Source organism: Oryctolagus cuniculus, chromosome 7 (genome assembly GCF_964237555.1).
Source record: "Oryctolagus cuniculus chromosome 7, mOryCun1.1, whole genome shotgun sequence".
In the NCBI taxonomy this organism is placed as follows: Eukaryota; Metazoa; Chordata; class Mammalia; order Lagomorpha; family Leporidae; genus Oryctolagus; species Oryctolagus cuniculus.
The window spans coordinates 118,247,171-118,265,044 of record NC_091438.1 but is presented as its reverse complement, the minus strand read 5'-3'; the positions used below and the strand labels follow the sequence as shown (position 1 = coordinate 118,265,044).

At 45.6% G+C, this 17,874-nt stretch overlaps 1 protein-coding gene across 1 annotated transcript; it reads right to left on the bottom strand.

Annotated features, from left to right (window-relative positions):
• Window positions 1-14,042: 14,042 nt before the first annotated feature.
• Window positions 14,043-15,723, bottom strand: LOC138850363 (zinc finger protein 684-like). Its single transcript, XM_070076792.1, has 2 exons — window positions 15,682-15,723; window positions 14,043-15,247 (listed from the first exon to the last, which is right to left on the bottom strand). Exons 1-2 carry the CDS (start codon window positions 15,721-15,723, stop codon window positions 14,519-14,521), a joined length of 771 nt encoding a protein of 256 aa, XP_069932893.1. The 3' UTR covers window positions 14,043-14,518.
• Window positions 15,724-17,874: the final 2,151 nt, after the last annotated feature.

Sequence of the window (17,874 nt, the reverse complement as noted above, 5' to 3'; positions counted from 1 at the left end):
AGGTGCGCGCCAGGCACGAGGGGGCGGCTTTGCCTGTTTGAGGAGTGCCTTTGAGCTGCACAGCAGTAGTGGGTGGTGGGTTTGGGGGACCCATTTTAAGCAAAGATATTAAAGCGTTTGCGGCACGGAAGCTGTGACTGACCCTGGGCCGGCTGAGGGCGGTGGCATGGCCTGAGGGAAGGCCGAGGTGCCTGCCGGCCACTCTGACCCCCCCCCCACCCAGGACCACGGCAGCTTTGTGGACAAAGCAGATGGCCCTGCCCGCTTGGCAGCAAGCAGTCTAGATAGGCGAGGGCCCCAGTTGCAGCTGAGGGAGCAGCGTCATTTACATTTCCTGAGAAATTTTAGGAAGTTTCCCAGTAGTTTAATTGTAGAAGTTGAGCTCTGGCCCTGTTTACCTTGCCGGTTCTCTCCTTGTTCACCTTCGCCCTGATGGGCACCCGTAGGAGGTTCCCTGGGCTCCTCCGCCCCTGGTTTCAGGACCTTCCCCGGCCGCTTAGATCTAACATTACTTATCCTGGAGGGCTGCTCAGGGCCACCTCGAATACTGCCCTTCAGAGACCTCCCTCCCCCTCGGGTAGCTCTTGAAACCAGGCATCTATGGCGCGGTTCTTTCACGTTGTTTTACAGTTGTCTCCTTCTGAGTCTCAGCCCCACAGGCAGGGTGAGGTTGAGTGACCTGGTGTTCACGGTTGTATCTCGAGCCCTAGCACAGGGCTTGGAGTGCTGTAGACATGCCAGTGTTTGTTGATCCATGGATGAGTGTAGGCAGAGGCCCAAACGCCCAGTAGCAAAGTCCAAAGAATGAGAGGCTGTTTGCATTGGGCTCAACAAGGAATCATCTAGGTCCATACCATCTTACACAGCAGCTGCTGGTGGTCCCTGGTATGTGGCTAGCCTTTGGGCTAGTCTCATTTGGATGAGACTTCCCTGCCTTGAGAAATGGATTGCAAGGAGTTAGTATGAAAAAGCAAATGCAGAGTAGCTCATGAATAATATTCATTTAATGTTGAAATGACAATATTTTGATATATTGAATTAAATAAGTATGTATAGTAATAATTTTACCTGCTTCAGTTACATTTTCAAAGCCACTGCTAGAGAATGTACAGTTGCAAATTGCCTTTGCCTTATCTCTGTGGGAGCTCCAGGCGAGAGGGGGCTGCCGAAGTCTAAAGAGGAGAGCCCGTGTGGAAAAGGCCTGTCCTGGGGCCAGGCCGCGCTCAGATGTTGCAGCTGAGAGGCTTTGCTCTCAGAAGCTTCACCGTCTGAGTATTTCTGGCGAATGAGGTCATTGAAAAAGTCAAGTTCAACCTGAAAGTTAATGGAAGAATTGAGTATCTTGCAGGAGAAATGATGGAAATTATTGGCTAATTAGAATAGCTGATCATTAACCAGTGATAGTTAATTACTGGTTAATTAGAATAGTTTTACACCTAGGAAGAGACGGAAGTCCTCCCAAATTGGATAAAGCTGATTTTTCGGAAATGACTGTCAGAAAAGGAAAGGAAGGGAGAGGTGCTGAGAGCTGTACCCCGGTGCCTGTTCTCCCTGCCTACCGTCCTCGTATTCCTGCGTCTTCTCTCCACAAACCCCAGCCTGGGGACTGCGATTATCTGGCAAGTAAACAATCACCTTGAGTTGGGCCCTTTCACTTATTTCCTTTTTTTCAATTAGTCAAACTGCTCATCTTTGTGTACAGTTTGTGAGCTTTAATGCATAAAAGGATTCTTGGCACAGCTGAGACTGTGGGAATACAGGTGAGCTCCAGCCCCCAAAACACTCCCTCCTCCTGCTGCCCCTTTGCAACCGTGTTCTCCCCGCAAACCCAGTCCCCGGCAGCCAGCGATCTGTTCTCAGTCATTATAGTTCTGGTTTTCTACCCAGAAGGTTGTATGGATGACATCCTGTGACATGTAACCTTGAGCCCATTAATTTTTGCTGGAGTCAAAGCAGTGGCCTTGGACAGGGAGCCTACTCATAACTATATTATTTGCAGATGTGAGGGACCATGAAAATACAAGTAATCAGAGTGCTTAGGCATAGGGTGTTTGGGGCAGCAATTTCTGAAGTTAAGTAGAAATTAAGCAAAATCCTTTTCATACAGGGTATTTCAGGAAGTTTGTGGAAAATTGGATTAAAAGACAATTTTTAAAGAGAAATTATTTATTTATTTGAAAGAGAGAGAGAGAGAGAGGGAGAAACAGAGATCTTCCATCTGTTGGTTTACTACCTAGATGGCCACAATGGTTGTGGCTGGGCCAGGCTGAAGCCAGGAACCAGGAGCTTGATCTGGGTCTCCCATAAAGGTGGCAGGGGCCCAAACACTTGAGCCATCCTCTGCTGCTTTTTCTGTGCCATTAGCAGCGAGCTGGATGGGAAGTGGAGTAGCCAGCACTCAAACCAGCACCCATATGGGATGCCAGAATCGTAGGTGACAGTTTTACCCACTATGTCACAGCTCCAGCCCCAGTGGTTGCTTTTTACAACTAGCCTGAGGAGTGGCAACACAAGGAACTATTGATCTGTGTTGTTTTAAGCACATGGGTACATTGGGACTCAGATCAGATTTGCCTCAGTGTCTCATTCTTTGAATTGTAAGAAGTGGTTCCCATCTTCTGGATCTTTCCATTGTTTGAATCTTCTGTCTTGATTATTGTGTGAAATGTATTTCCTGTGGTTCCATTTCGTGGTTTAAGTGGAAGCTTTAAAATAAGACTGCTTTTGAAGTGTGGTTTGCAGGCCAACTGCATCAGAATGCTTGCCAAAACACAGGGTTCGGGCTTCTATGTCTCACTGAGCCTAAGTTATCAGAAGTGGGGCCCAGAAACCTGTTTTTCGATAAAGTCTCCCTCCAAGTACAGTTCAGTTCACAACAGCTAAGGCATGGAATCAATACAAATGCCTGTCAGCTGAAGACTGGGTAAAGAAATTATGGGATAGGTACACCGTGGAATACTACACAGCAGTTAAAAAAATAAAATCCTTTTGTTTGCAACAAATGGATGAATCTGGAAAACATCATACTTAGTGAAATAAACCAGTCTCAAAAGGACAAATACCATATGTTCTCCCTGATCTGTGATAAAAGAGCACCTAAAAGGTAATCTATAGAAGTGAAATTTACATTTTGAGGTGTGGTAACTTTGAACAGCCCTTGTCTCGACCGTTGAGGAACAATTTTTTTTTCATATTATTTGAACTCTTTACTCAGTATAGTGTTTAAAGTTAATTGAAAATAGATCTTAGTGAAAAATAAGAATGGGAATAGGAGAAGGAGGAGGAACAAGGGTGGGAGTGCAAATGGGAGGGTAGGCACGGTGGAAAGAATCACTGTGTTCCTGAAGTTGTGTTTATGAAATGCATGAAGTTTGTATTCCTTAAATAAAAGGTTTCTGGATTTAAAAAAAAGTGGAGCAGCTGAGACTCAAATGGGTGCTGCAGTGCTGGCCCCAATAAACTTATCTTTTGGAAAAAAAAAAGTCTCCTAGTAATTTTTTTTTTTTTTGACAGGCAGAGTGGACAGTGAGAGAGAGAGACAGAGAGAAAGGTCTTCCTTTGCCGTTGGTTCACCCTCCAATGGCTGCTGCAGCCAGCGCGCTGCCGCCGGCGCATCACGCTGATCCAAAGCCAGGAGCCAGGTGCTTCTCCTGGTCTCCCATGAGGTGCAAGGCCCAAGCACTTGGGCCATCCTCCACTGCACTCCCTGGCCACAGCAGAGAGCTGGCCTGGAAGAGGGGCAACCAGGACAGAATCCGGCGCCCTGACCGGTACTAGAACCCAGTGTGCTGGCGCTGCAGGTGGAGGATTAGCCTATTGAGCCGTGGCGCCAGCCTATTTTTTTAAATATCTATGTCTTAATTTGAAAGGCTGAGAGAGAGAGAGAGAGAGAGAGAGAGAGAGAGAATATCTCCCTTCTCCCATTCTCCCATCTGCTGCTTTACTCTCCAAATGCCTGCAAGAGCCAGCTCTAAGCCAGGCCATTTCCTGGAGCCTAGAACTCCATCTGGGTCTACCACGTTGGGGACAGGGACTCAAGCACTTGAGCCATCACCTGCTGCCCCCCAGGGTGAGCATTAGTAGGAAGCTGGAATTATAAGGAACTCAGAAACATATGGAGAGAGGCATCTTAACTGCTGAGCCAAATGCCCACTCCTCCATGTCATTCTTATGCATGCCAAAATGTAGGCGGTTAAGTGGGTTGAGTATTGACCTTGGAACTTCTCTGAGACTCTTACCTTTAAAATAAAGTCCTAAAGGGCAGTGGTGGGGGTGTGCCAAAACAGGTTAAACTACTGCCTGCAATGCCAACATCCCATATTGGAGCACTGGTTCAAGTCCCAGCTGCGCCACTTCCAATCCGGCTCCCTGCTAATGCACCTGGGAAAGCAGTGGAGGACAGCCCAAGTGCTTGGGCCCTGCACCCATGTGAGAGACCCACATGGAGTTCCAGGATCCTGGTTTCAGCCTGGCTCAGGCCTGGGATGTTGCAGGCATTTGGGGAGTGAATCAGTGGATGGAAGATCTCTTTCTGTCTCTCTCTCTCTCTCTCTCTCTCTCTCTGCCTTTCAATAAATAAACCTTTTTTTAAAGATCTTAATCAGTGATTTTTTTTTTAAGATTTATTTTATTTATTTGAAAGACAGAGTTACAGAGAGAGGTAGAGACAGAGAGAGAGAGAGATCTTCCATCTGCTGGTTCACTCCCCAGATGGCCGCAACGCCTGGAGCTACGCCAATCTGAAGCTAGGAGCCAGGAGCTTCTTCCAGGTCTCCCATGTGGATGCAGGGGTCCAAGGACTTGGGCCTTCTTCTACTGCTATCCCAGGCCATAACAGAGAGCTGGATCAGAAGTGGAGCAGCCAGGACTCGAATTGGCGCCCATATGGAATGGGGGCACTTTAGGCCAGGGCTTTAACCTGCTGTGCCACAGTGCCGGCCCCAGTCAGTGATTCTGTCCCTTATAAAGCACAGCTGTTACCTTAAAGCCAAGTTTATCTAGAAAACTGTAATAAGCTAACTCCCATGTAATCAAGATTTTATTGTTTCATTGCCTTGACTTTCTCAAGAACAGTAGGACACTTTTGAATTCTCAAGGGCAAGACTTTGACTTGATTCTGGGGGAGCTGGCTTTTTCATGCTAGTGGACCAAGTCTGTCCAGTCACTCATTTTCTCATTTATAATAATTTTGGCTTCATGTACCAGGACACTCTGCTGCAAACAGCTACAATAACAAAGGTGCATGCTATCAGATAATGAGAAGTCAGGTTGTAGATTGACCCAGGGCTGATTGATGTATTGGCTCGGTGACAGCTGGAAATGCTCAGTTCTTCTTACCTCTTGCCTACTCTGTCTTCTCGGGTTAACTCCCCTGGTGAAGGCAGAAGCAGCTGGGGTTCCAGATGCTCCACCAGGTATAGCAACACCCTGCACAGAGTGGGAAGCGACTTTGGATGGAAACGAACCGTGTCTGTAGCACATTTGTTCAGTGATTATTAAAAGTAGGAATTGTGCGAAGTGCTGGGATACAGTAGTGAATTCAATGCAGTTCTTACCCTAAAGGATCACTGTGGGGGAATTCAGACAAATCAACAGGTAATTACAAGTCAGTGTGATAAGTACTTTGATTAGGGATTACAGGGTACGATGCAAGCACATGAAGATGTGTGTGTTTTCTGACTACGTATGCAGGCTGGGAGGGCTTCTGAGAGGAGGTGATGACTAAGCAGAGACACCATGGGATGGGTAGGAGTTAGGCGAGTGAAGTACTGGGTTTAAAGGACCAAGAACATTCCAGGAGAGGACTGCCATGTGCAGAAAGCCCAGAAGGGGGCGAGTGGGAGTGACATCTGTGGCCCTGAGAGGAGTGTGTGAGTACAGTGGAGGACACTGGCAGATTTCAGAAGCGATGGTCATTCTGACTGCAGGAAGGGAATGGGATCAGTGAGTAGGCGTGAGAGCAGGTGGGCTTGTGAGGAGGTGACAGAGCTAAGGGAGCACCAGTAGATATGGGAAGGGGATGACAAGAGGAAGAGACACCGAAGGAGGAGACAGGAAAACTAGATGCTTGGATAGCCAGGTGGATGAGCCGAGAACGCAGGTGTAGGATCAGACCACAGGAAGCGTGGGAGGGCAGACAGGTCAGAGGTCATCTGACCTGGTGCAGAGAAATGATTACTGGACATCATCAGGGTGTGACGAGGGGACGAGGCCACAGGAGCACAGCCTTTCCCTTAGGCCCCTGTTGTCTTCTTTCCAAGATATTGATGAATCACTCTGATGAACAAGCCGTTACCAGGGCATGACAGCTTAAATAAATATTTTTTGAAAGGAGATTAATAACAGGTGTAATGTTAGATTTTATGTAAGCATGATTTTATTGCTTTTGTAAACTTGGGCTATAGCTTTCTAAACCATTCAAACTATACAGGAAATTGCAGAGAAATGTTAAAAATTACCCCCAGTTGCGTCACGCAGCACTCCCTAAAGCTCACATTTTCTTTCCTTTTTTTTTTTTTAAAGAAGTGCAGAATACATATGTTGGCTTAACTAACCCTTTTCTTTTCTTTCTTTTTTTTTTTTGAAAAAAGATTTATTTATTTACTTGAAAGACAGTTACAGAGAGGCAGAGGCAGAGAGAGAGAGAGAGATTCATTGCATCCCCAGATGGCTGCAATGTATGGCCAGAGCTGTGCCGATCCGAAGCCAGGAACCTGGAGTTTCTTCCAAGTCTCCCATGCGGGTGCAGGGGCCCAAGTATCCTCTACTGTTTCCCAGGCCATAGCAGAGAGCTGGCTTGAAGTGGAGCCGCCAGGACTCGAACCGGCACCCATATGGGATGCTGACACTGCAGGCGGCGGCTTTACCTGCTACACCACAGCGCTGGCCCCAACAGCTCACATTTTCAAGACTTCCTTTTAAGCATGGGCCCATATACATGCATGTGTACAATTCTGCAAAATAAAATCAACTCCACATGAGCTCAGCAAGACACTTTTTAAGAACTTAACAAAATGTTATAGACGTTTTTAATGCTTCTAGTCCCCACTCAAGTTGTGGGTCATCCTCTCAGTAAGAAGAAATTAAGACCTCTGTTAGAAGGAGTTGTTGTGCAAGGTAATTCATTTGCAGGAGATAAGGAGCTCAAAGGGAAGCATTTCCAAAGACATGATTGCCTGAGCAAAGGGGAGACGTATCTTTTATCTTAGGGGAAATGGATATACGAGAGGGCAAGCAGTTGATATCACGCAGGTGCAGCCTAGAAACATGCTTGGACACACATCATGTGTTCTGGTAGTAAGAGTCAGATTCTTCCCGGGACAGAGATGATAGTGTTAAAATCAGGGACGTGTGTGCATGCTAAGTTGTCCGGTTGTGATGGTGACTGGTGCTGGCTATATCCTTGGGTTTGTTGAAAACACCTGTTTCCTCTTGTGGGTCTGAAAGACAACGCTGAAATGTTTCTTTTGCCTGGTTACCCAGGGATTGGGTTCCACTGAGGCTCTGTTATGTGAGTTACCAATTTCTTTGTATTCCCATGGGCACATTTGTTGAGTATACAGGTCTGTGTATGCACAGAGCTACACGTGTAGCTCAATTGATTCAATCTATTACTGGAGGGCACTTAACTTGTTCCAAAGTTTTGTTAGGATGAGCAAATGTTTTCCTTTTCGTCCATGTTTTCAAACTTAACAAAATTTCCTTTAATTCTATCCACAGAAGATAAGAATACCAATTTCCCCACACCCTTACCACCCTTTCAGTATTTCCTCATCATTTAAATAATAGAAATTTCTTTTAAAAAAGATTAATTTATGATCAATTGTGAACAGAAATTAATCACCAGGACCAGTGAGATGGCATTGGTACATGCCACCTTGATGGGATTGAATTGGAATCCCCTGGTATGTTTCTAACTCTACCATTTGAGGTAAGTCAGCTTGAGCATGTCCCGAATTGCACATCTCTTTCCTCTCTTATTCCCACTCTTATATTTAACAGCAATCACTTTTCAGTTAAGTTTCAACACTTAAGAAGAATTGTGTATTGATTACAGTATTCAACCAAAAGTATTAAGTAGAACAAACAAACAAAAAAATACTAAGAGGGATAACGTATTAAGTTGTTCATCAACAGTCAGGACAAGAGCTGATCAAGTCACTGTTTCTCATAGTGTCAATTTCACTTCAACAAATTTCCCCTTTGGTGCTCAGTTAGTTGTCACCGATCAGGGAGAACATATGATATTTGTCCCTTTGGGACTGGCTTAATTCACTCAGCATGATGTTTTCCAAATTCCTCCATCTTGTTGCAAATGACCGGGTTTCATTGTTTTTGACTGCTGTATAGTATTCTATGGAGTACATGTCCCATAATTTCTTTATCCATAATGATAGGACTAAGAGCCAAAGGGAGCACATAAACAAGACTAGTGTCTGCAAATACTAGCTGATAGAATAAAAAAGGGAGAGAACGATCCAACATCGGAAGTGAGATACACAGCAGACCCATAGAATGGCAGATGTCCTAAACAGCACTCTGGCCTCAGAATCAGCCCTTAAGGCACACGGATCTGGCTGAAAAGCCCATGAGAGTATTTCAGGCATGGAAAGCCAAGACACTCTGGCAAAAAATAAATAAATAAATAAATAAATAAATAAATAAATAAATAAAAGATCTCTGTGAGTGAGATCCCAGTGAAAAGAACAGGTCATCAAAGAAGGAGGTACCTTTCTCTGAAGGGAGGAGAGAACTTCCACTTTGACTACGACCTTGTCTAAATATGATCAGAGTCGGTGAACTCAAAAGGCTTCCATAGCCTTGGCAACTCATGACAAGAGCCTAGGGTGATTACTGATGCCATAAACAAGAGTGCCAATTTGTTAAGTCAACAACAGGAGTCACTGTGCACTTACTCCTCATGTAGGATCTCTGTCCTTAATGTGCTGTACAGTGTTATTTAATGCTATAACTAGCACTCAAACAGTATTTTTCACTTTGTGTTTCTATGTGGGTGCAAACTGTTGAAATCTTTACTTAATATATGCTAAACTGATCTTCTGTATATAAAGAGAATTGAAAATGAATCTTGATGTGAATGGAAGGGGGGAGGGAAAGGGAGAGGGGAGGGTTGCGGGTGGGAGGGAAGTTATGGTGGGGAAACCATTGTAATCCATAAGCTGTACTTTGGAAATTTATATTCATTAAATAAAAGTTAAAAAAAGATTAATTTATTTGAAAATCAGATTTACAGAGAGAGAGAAGGAGAATCTTCCATTTGCTGGTTCACTTCCCCACAATGGCCAGGGCCGGGCCAGACAGAAGCCAGGAGCTGAGAATTTCTTCCTGATCTCCCAGCGGAGTGCAGAGGCCTAAGCGCTTGGGCCATCCTCTGCTGCTTTCCCAGGTGCATGAGCAAGGAGCTGGATGGGAAGTGGAGCAGCTGGGACTCAAACCGGTGCCCCTATGGGATGTCGGAGTTGCAAGCAATGGCTTAACCCGCCGCACCACAGTGCCAGCCTCTAAATGGTAGGAATTTCTGACACTGTGGCTTTCCATTTGGCCATTTGCCATCTCTTGTATCACACAAGTAGGTAGTTTGCCTAAGACCAAACCACCAAAAGGAAAGGCCACCAATAGTCTTGAGGTCCAGCCTGCCATACTGTTCAGTTCCCACTGCTTTCTAGATAGAAAAAAAGGAGATTTATTTTATCTGCTTGCTTTACTATGTCCCCGGCTGACCAGTCTTAGTGACGAAGGAGAGTCAGAAGAAATCGGTGGCCTTGCTGTTTCTGGTTTCTGTCCTTGGCGGTGTTGCGGCACAGAGCAGATTCAGCCTTTGCTATCATTCCCACGGGCAGTGTTTGCAATCCCTTTGTGGCTACAACTTTGTGCTCTGGATTGCAAGACTTACTCATTAATGACCCACCAATAAATCATTGAATCCTGGGGTAGGCACTGAGCCTAGAGGTTAAGACATCTGTATCTCATATTGCAGTCCTGATAATCCAGATGCAGGTGATGGTTCAAGTGACTGAGTTCCTGCCACCCCTGTGGGAGACCTGGATTGAGTTCTTGGCTCCTGGCTTCAGCCCCAGACCAGCAACTGTGGGCATCTGGAAAGTGAATCAGCAGATGGGAGCTTTCTGTCTCTCATTATCTTTGTCTCCCTGCCTCTCAAATAAATAAACAAAAATTTAAAATGCCATTTGAATGACTACTAACAATCTAGAGCAGTCATAAACTCCCTGTGCTTTATCTCCCGTCTTACTATTTGTTTGTTTTAAGTTTTTTTCTCTGTAGGTGGGCACTTGGCCTAGCTGTTAAGCTGCAATCTAGGGTGGGTGGCTTTGATTCCCAGCTCTGTTCCCAGCTCCGCCCTCTTGCTCACACACACCCTGGGAGGTGGTGGCTGATGACACCTCAAAAGGTTGGGTCTCTGCCACCCACATGGCAGACCTAGACTGAGTATCCAGCTCCTAGCTTCACATCTGTTCTCTCAACTGATGCAGACATTCAGAGAGGGAGCCAGTGGATGGGAGCACCCTCTCTCTCTCTCTCTCAAATACACAAGCATTTTTTTTCTCAGTCAGACGGTTGTGTTGGGAGGGACTCTTCTCCTACCTCCCAGCTGTCAAGGTGGGAGGAAACGTACAGAATACGGACACAGGTGAGCCTGGGATGGAGAATGGAGGAGAGTGCACAGGACCTCTGTGGCTGTTCCCCACTGTAAGCCGGTGCTCTGCCGGGTTTTGAGAACAAAACAGAAGACAAGACGTTCTAAAGCTTACCCTCAGGTACAAGGCTGGGTTTTCCAACCTTGACACTTGATATATCTGGCCAGATCATTCTTTGTTGTGCGGGATGTCTTGTGTCTTATTGACGGTGTCTAAATCATACCATCCACCAAGCTGTGACAACCAGAAATGCCTCTAAACTTTTCCAGGTGCCCCCTGGTTGAGGGGAAGACACAATGCATGAGCACTCAGAGAAGGTGCTTCACACGTGGCACAGAAGAGAAACACTGGGTGGGCCAGAGGGGGACCTCACAAGCCCAGGGTCTGGCTGCTGAAAATGTGTCTCTGGGTGGGCAGCACCCTCTTCCTAATGTCTTAGCCCATTCAAGCTGCTGTCACAGAATAGCCAACACTGTGTGGCCTGGAAACAATAGGATTCTATTTCTCACAGTTCTGCACAGTTTTGGAAAGTTCTACATCAAAGTGCTGGCTTCCATCTGCTGGTTCACTCCCCAGATGGCTATAACAGCCAGGACTGGGCCAGGTGGAAGCTAGGAGCCAGGAGCTTCTTCCAGGTCTCCCATGTGGTGCAGGGGTCCAAGCACTTGGGCCATCCTCCACTGCTTTCCCATGCACGAGAGCAAAGAGCTGGATTGGAGCTGGAGCAGCCGGGAATCCATCTGGTACCTGTATGGGATGCCAACTTTGCAGGCAGTGGCTTTACCTGGTATGCCACAATGCAGGCTTCTGATTTATTTTATTTTATTTTATTTTATTTTATTTTATTTTATTTTAATAAGGGCACTGATTCCATCCATAAAGGTCTTTCCCTTGTGACCTTGTTGCCTACCACGGTGTCCACTTCCTCACACCATCACTTCAGGGTTGGATTCAACACAGGGCTTTTAGAGTCCCAAGAATTCGGTCTAACACAGCCTGGGAGCTTAGTAGAAGTGCAGCACCACGGGGCCGCCCCCAGCCCCACTGAATCCCAGTCTGCATTTTGACACGGCCTTGTGTAGATGAGGGTGGCCGATGTGCTGAGAGCACAGGATTTAATGTGAACTCCAATATCTGAAAAGCAACCATACACCTGCCAGACAGCAACTGGAGGTAAGAATCGGTCAAGGCAGGGGTAGTAGCTTCCCTGAAGGAAGGTGTGGGCCTGGGGGAACTGTGAAAAGGCATCCTGCTGGCTGGAGTGTAACGGCAAGTGGGACGGGGGAGCCAGGCCACTGTCAGGATTTGGGACTTTATTTTGGAGCAAGGAGAGTCATACAAAATTAGAGTGATCTAATTAGGTTTCAGATTTTATTTTAAAAATCAGCTAGTAGCAACAAGAATATTTCTAGGTTTTGTGGAGTCTAAGATTTATAAAATTTAGAAAGCCCCTTTTAAGAAAAAAAAGAGACAAAATTATGAGATATATATTTGATTATTTATTTAGAGTAATAAAATGTCACAACAAATTACAAATGTTTTAAAGTTGAAAGATACCACAAATATTAAAGAATTTAGAAAAACAATGTTTTAATTAAGCTGCTAGATGCACTTTTCTAATTCCTTTTTCCTAGATTTTGGGGCTGCCTTATAATTTCTTCATGTGACTATTTTATAATATTTTATACAGGGAGAACAAAATGAAAATTCAGTTCTGAATTGTGTGGTTGATTCAAGTTTTTTTTAAAGATTTATTTATTTGAAAGTCAGAGTTATAGACAGAGAGAGAAAGAGAGAGAGAGACACGGAGAGAGAGAGAGAGAGAGAGAGAGAGATCTTCCATCCACTGGTTCATTCCCTAGATAGCTGCAATGGCCAGGGCTGAGCCAGGCCCAAGCCAGGAGCCAGGAGCCAGGAGCCAGGAGCCAGGAGGTGCATCTGGGTCTCCCACGGGTGGCAGAAGCCCAAGTAGTTGAACCATTTTCCTCTGCTTTTCCCAGGCCATCAGCCAGGAGCTAGATTGGAAGTGGAGAAGCTGGGACACAAACCTACACCCATATGAGATGCCAGTGTCATAGGCTATAGCTTTACCTGCTCCATCATAATGCTGGCCCCTCAAGTTTTGTTTTTTTTTTTTATTGTTAATAATTTGAAAAAGTTTTAGGCATACAAACATGAAGGATCTTCAGGAAGTTCATGGAAAATGCATAGTGTAAAAAACTATACATGGATTTCAGAATTTTTTGCACCAAAATAAACATCTTTTAATTCCATTTTTCCACGAACTTTTTCCAGTTCCCTTGTGGTTATTGTGAATATCATGCAAACCTTTTAAAAAATGTTGTCTAGTTTGGGAAAAGCTCTATTAAGCTTCTTTTGAATCTGAGCTCTAGGGTTTCAAAGCATTTCAAATGTTTGCACACAGTGAATAATCTCTATTTTCTGAATTGAGTATACCAGTCGGCCTGGGCTTTGACAAGTGTTCCTTGATCAAAGAGCCTTGAGGCTTCAGCATTGACAACTGTACCCAAATCTTTTCTTATATCCAGCTTCAAAGACTACAGACAACAGAGTTGGGCCTTTGGTAAGAGACACTCAGCCCTCGCCCAGGGAATGGTCGTGGACCAGTGGGGGAGGTACAGAAATGTTGAATATTTGGTGTTGCAGTTAAGACACCACTTGGGGGGCCGGCGCTGTGTGCTGTGGTGCTAGAGGTTAATCCTCCACCTTTGGCGCCGGCATCCCATATGGGCGCCAGTTCTAGTTCCAGCTGCTCCTCTTCTGATCCAGCTCTCTGCTGTGGCCTGGGATAGCAGTGGAGGATGGCCCAAGTCCTTGGGTCCCTGTGCCCATGTGGGAGACCTGGAAGAAGCTCCTAGCTCCTGGCCTCGGATCGGCCCAGCTCTAGCCACCATTTGGGGAGTGAACCAGCAGATGGAAGACCTTCCTCTCACTGAAACTCTGTCAAATAAATAAAAAATTATATTTATAAATAAAATTATATATAATTATACATAAAATTGTATATATATATAAACACCACTTGGGACACCCACATCCCATATCAGAGTGCCTGGGTTCAAGTCCTGGCCTTGTTCCTGATTCCAGCTTCCTGCTAACACACACCCTAGGAAGCAGCAGGTGATGGCCCAAGTAGCTGGATTCCCTGCTACCCACAGAAGAGACCCAGAGGAGTTCTCAGCTTCTGGCTTAGCCTGGCCCAACCCTGGCTGTGGTAGATTTGGAGAGTGAAACAGCAAACAGAAGATCTCTCTCTCTCTCCCTTTCAAATGGATAAGCAGTAAACAAGCACTTCAGAACTCAGGACAAATACAACATATGCTAAAAATGCTGTGACTGTCACGTACATGTTCATAATTCTTTTTTTTTTTTACTTTTGAAAAATTTCATTTTTTTATTGTGGTAAAATATACATAGGTTTTGCTTTTTCAGCCATTTTAAGTGTACAGTTTGCTGGAACTACACACTCATAATATTGTGCCACCATCACCATGACAGATATAATTTTGTATAAAGTACATAGGATGTATTTCAATCTGTGGTTATACAAAATTCTTAAGCAATGCAGATATTTCTATATTTGTATAAAGACTATTACTCAGAACACATTCTCCTATATGTAACTATTGTCAACATGAAGCCTCATTATTCATTTTGTCACAACTTCCTAAGCCTTATATGCATAGTAAAACTATAACTCAAAAATTTGTCATCTTCTCAATAAAATCAGTATCACAGAATATGAATTTCAGAACGCTCTTTTCCACGTTTGTCCAGTTGATAGTGTTTTCCTAGTGATGAATTCTTTGCTGCTAAAAAGGCTACTTTTGCATCATCCCACCTTCCACTGTCTCATGACTCCCTGGAGGGAGAAAGACATGTGTCCTCTGGGCAGGACTTCTCACAATGTTACATGTATTCTGCTGCTCTGCTAGATGAGTTAAGTAATGTTGCAAGAGATGGGACTTCCTGTTGAAGGCTTTGTCACATTTAGTGCATCCATAGGGTTTCTCATCCAAATGAGTTCTCTGGCGCATGGGAAACACAGAGGAGTCAGCATGAGCTTTGCTGCGTTTTCGGTATCGGTATGGTTTCTCTCCTGCATGAATTCTACAATGTTTATAAAGGGATGAACAATACTTGAAGGTTTTCCCACACTGCTTACACTCAAACAAGTTCTCGAGTGTGTGAGATTTTATATGCTGATTAAAGGAGGAATGCCAAGTGAATGTTTTCCCGCACTGACTGCACTTGTAAGGTTTCTCTCCAGTGTGAAGTCGCTGGTGGGCCATGAGTTGGGTTTTCCGCATAAAAGCTTTCCCACAGTCATTGCACACAAACGCTCTCTCTACACCATGTGTATTTTGATGAGCTACAAGGTATTCCTTATCGTCAAACATCTTCCCACAGTCACTGCATGCAAAGGTTTTGTTTCCCTTTGGATAATTTCTTTCTAGTCTAAAGGGATGAGCCTCCTCTGGGAAGGTTTTCTCATGGTCATCATGTTCACAGATTTCTTTCTTGTATGCTTTTTCCTTATACCTATCTGGCTCCAATATGGATCATCTCTCTTCACCTTCCATGGCTTTTGCCCTTGCTCGACCTTAAAGATGACCTTTGTTTTAGTAACTGGAAACCCCAGTGAAATCAGGGTCCTCAAGTTCTCCAGCATCACATCACAATACAGCGTCCTCTGATCGTCAGCAAGCAGCCGCCACTCTTCTGGAGTGAAGTATATCGCCACGTCTTGGAGTGTCACTGCCTGCTGTAACAGCACACTCATCTTCACCCACACTCGAGAGAGACACGAGATCCACACCAGGACGGCAGGAGCCCTGTCCTCACCGGGCTTTCTCGGAGCCAAATACCCCCGCGCATAAGGGTTACCTAAGATTTCACTTCCTTCCCATGAACCACAAGTTGGCCTTTGTTCTTCAGCCGTTCCCCAAGCCCTTCTGAGTCTTCTGCTGCGCAGCGTACTCACACGTCGAAAAACGCAGGGCTTGCTAGCTACTCCATTGCGCATGTGCCATGTTCATAATTCTTTAAGAGAGTCAATTACCCGTCCCACAAATACTCATCGTGTGACAGCAATGTGTCTAAGCCTGCTGGGTGCAGGTCGGGAGAAGAAATACAGGCTAATCCAACAGGACCTCTGTCCCCTGGATAGCAGTTTGACAGGTAAGGTGTGCAAGCAGAAAAAGCAGTGGCAGTCATAATAATGCTGAAAGCTAGGATAGATTGCTCAAGAGTTTGTCAGGCACTGGGTTCATTTGAGGTGTGTCAACCTGACTGGGCTAAGGGATATGCAGAGTGCTGGTAAGGCATTGTTTCTGGGTCTGTCTGTGTGTGTGTTTCCAGAGGAGGCTGGCATTTGAGTCGTGAACCAAGGAAGCTCTCCCACACCATGCAATTGGCAGAGAGCACAATTGGTCAGAAGGAAAGGCGAATGTCTCAGCCCCTCTCCCCTTCCCTGGAGCTGGGACGCCTTTCTCCTCCTACCCTCTGTCATTAGAGCTCAGATTCTTTGGCCTTCAAGCCCTGGGACTTGTACCAGCAGCTCCCCAGGGTCTCAAACTTTTGGCCTCAGGCTGCGAGTTACACCATCAGCTCGCCTGGTTCTGTGCCCCTGGCTTCCCTGGATCTTAGCTACAGATGGCAAATCCTGAGATTCCCAGCCTCCATGAGCTCCTGAGGCCATTGCCATAACGAATGCCCTCTTACCTGACCATCTAGGTCTCTCCTATTGATTGGGTTTCTCCAGAGAAGCCCAATACAAGCCCAGTTCTAAAAGCTTTACACTCAAATATCACACAATCTCACACAATGTAACAGTATAAAGTAGAATAAGATAAATACCTCTCAAATGGCTGGATATGGTAGAAGTACCTAAAAAGGCAGAGAACATCTCTGATTCAGTAACAGTGAGTATGGAGCACCTGTTGTATGTTAGTCTTGACACTCCCTTGTCAATCTCAATACAACATGCAAATCTCTACAGATACCAGTGCTCATGAAAATCAGGGAGCTGGTCCACAGACAGTGAGTGGTGTGACCCCGTGCTGGACACTTGGCCTCTTAGGTAGGACAAGGCACACACAGCCAGTACCGACCTCAGCTTTAACAAAGGACGCAGCCTATAGTCCCACAGGCCACAGAAGAGTAAAAGGATGTGAGCACGAACAGCAGTCTCCTGCCCCTCCCTCCACATGCCACAGTGCTGCTGGCTTCTCTCACAGCTGGTCCCGATAGGCTAGGAGCTCTTCAAGGGCAAGCGCTGCCTCCCCATCTCTGCGGGCCCAGAGCCCAACACAGGCCCCCTATTCTGATATCAGCTGGCCTCAGCTTGAATCCTACATCAGAATCATTGCGGTTTTCTCTAAGCAAGTCAGAACATCTCTTATAAGAAAACTACCAGCCAATAAACATAGCATGCAAGCACTAATACCTATATATCCTCACTTATTTAGTGGTTAGACTCCAAACAGCTGCCTGCTGCGGACACTGGCAAAGCCAAGTAGAGGGGTTAGCATTGTGGTGCAGCAGGTTAAGCAGCAGCTTACGATACCAGCACCCCACATCGGAGCGGTGGTTCAAGCCCCAGCTGCTTTGCTTTGGATCCAGCTCCTGGGAAAGCAGCAGAAGATGGCACTGACTCCTGGCTTCAGCCTGGCCCAGGCCTGGCTGTTTCGGCATTCTGGAAGTGAGCCAGTGGATGGAAGATCTCCGCTCTCCTTCTCTCTGTCACTCTGCCTTTCAAATAAAGAAGTTAACATTTTTTTTTGAAGGCCAAATTTAAAGGTTAGCTACACCAATTTCGCCACAGAGGGCTGTTTTGAATCTCGACTCTTCATCTACATGTATTTACTTTTGGTGAGTTACTCAACCGCTCTAGATGAGTTCTGACATGTGTTAAGTTTTTGATGATTATCTGTCATTACCATTTCCTAACTGAAGGAGGAAAATCTCTTTGATTAGTTACCAAGCTGAATGCCCTCGTCCTTGCAGAGATAAGTGGTGTGGGCAATGCAGACTGTTAAGTTGAGATGCAAAACAAACGCACCCATGTCATAAGTTTGGTGACCTGCTGCTGCAGGAGCACGGGTGGAAGGAAAAGCTAACATAAGAGGAGAAGATAGCGAAAGGGGAGAGCGGGAACCGCAGCGGCAGCAGGATG

Coding starts and splice junctions, on each gene's coding strand:
- LOC138850363 (XM_070076792.1), bottom strand. CDS start 15,723: ATGCGCAATGGAGTAGCTAGCAAGCCCTGCGTTTTTCGACGT. Junction 15,248..15,681: donor AGCCCTGCGTTTTTCGACGT/GTGAGTACGCTG, acceptor TCCATATTGGAG/CCAGATAGGTATAAGGAAAA.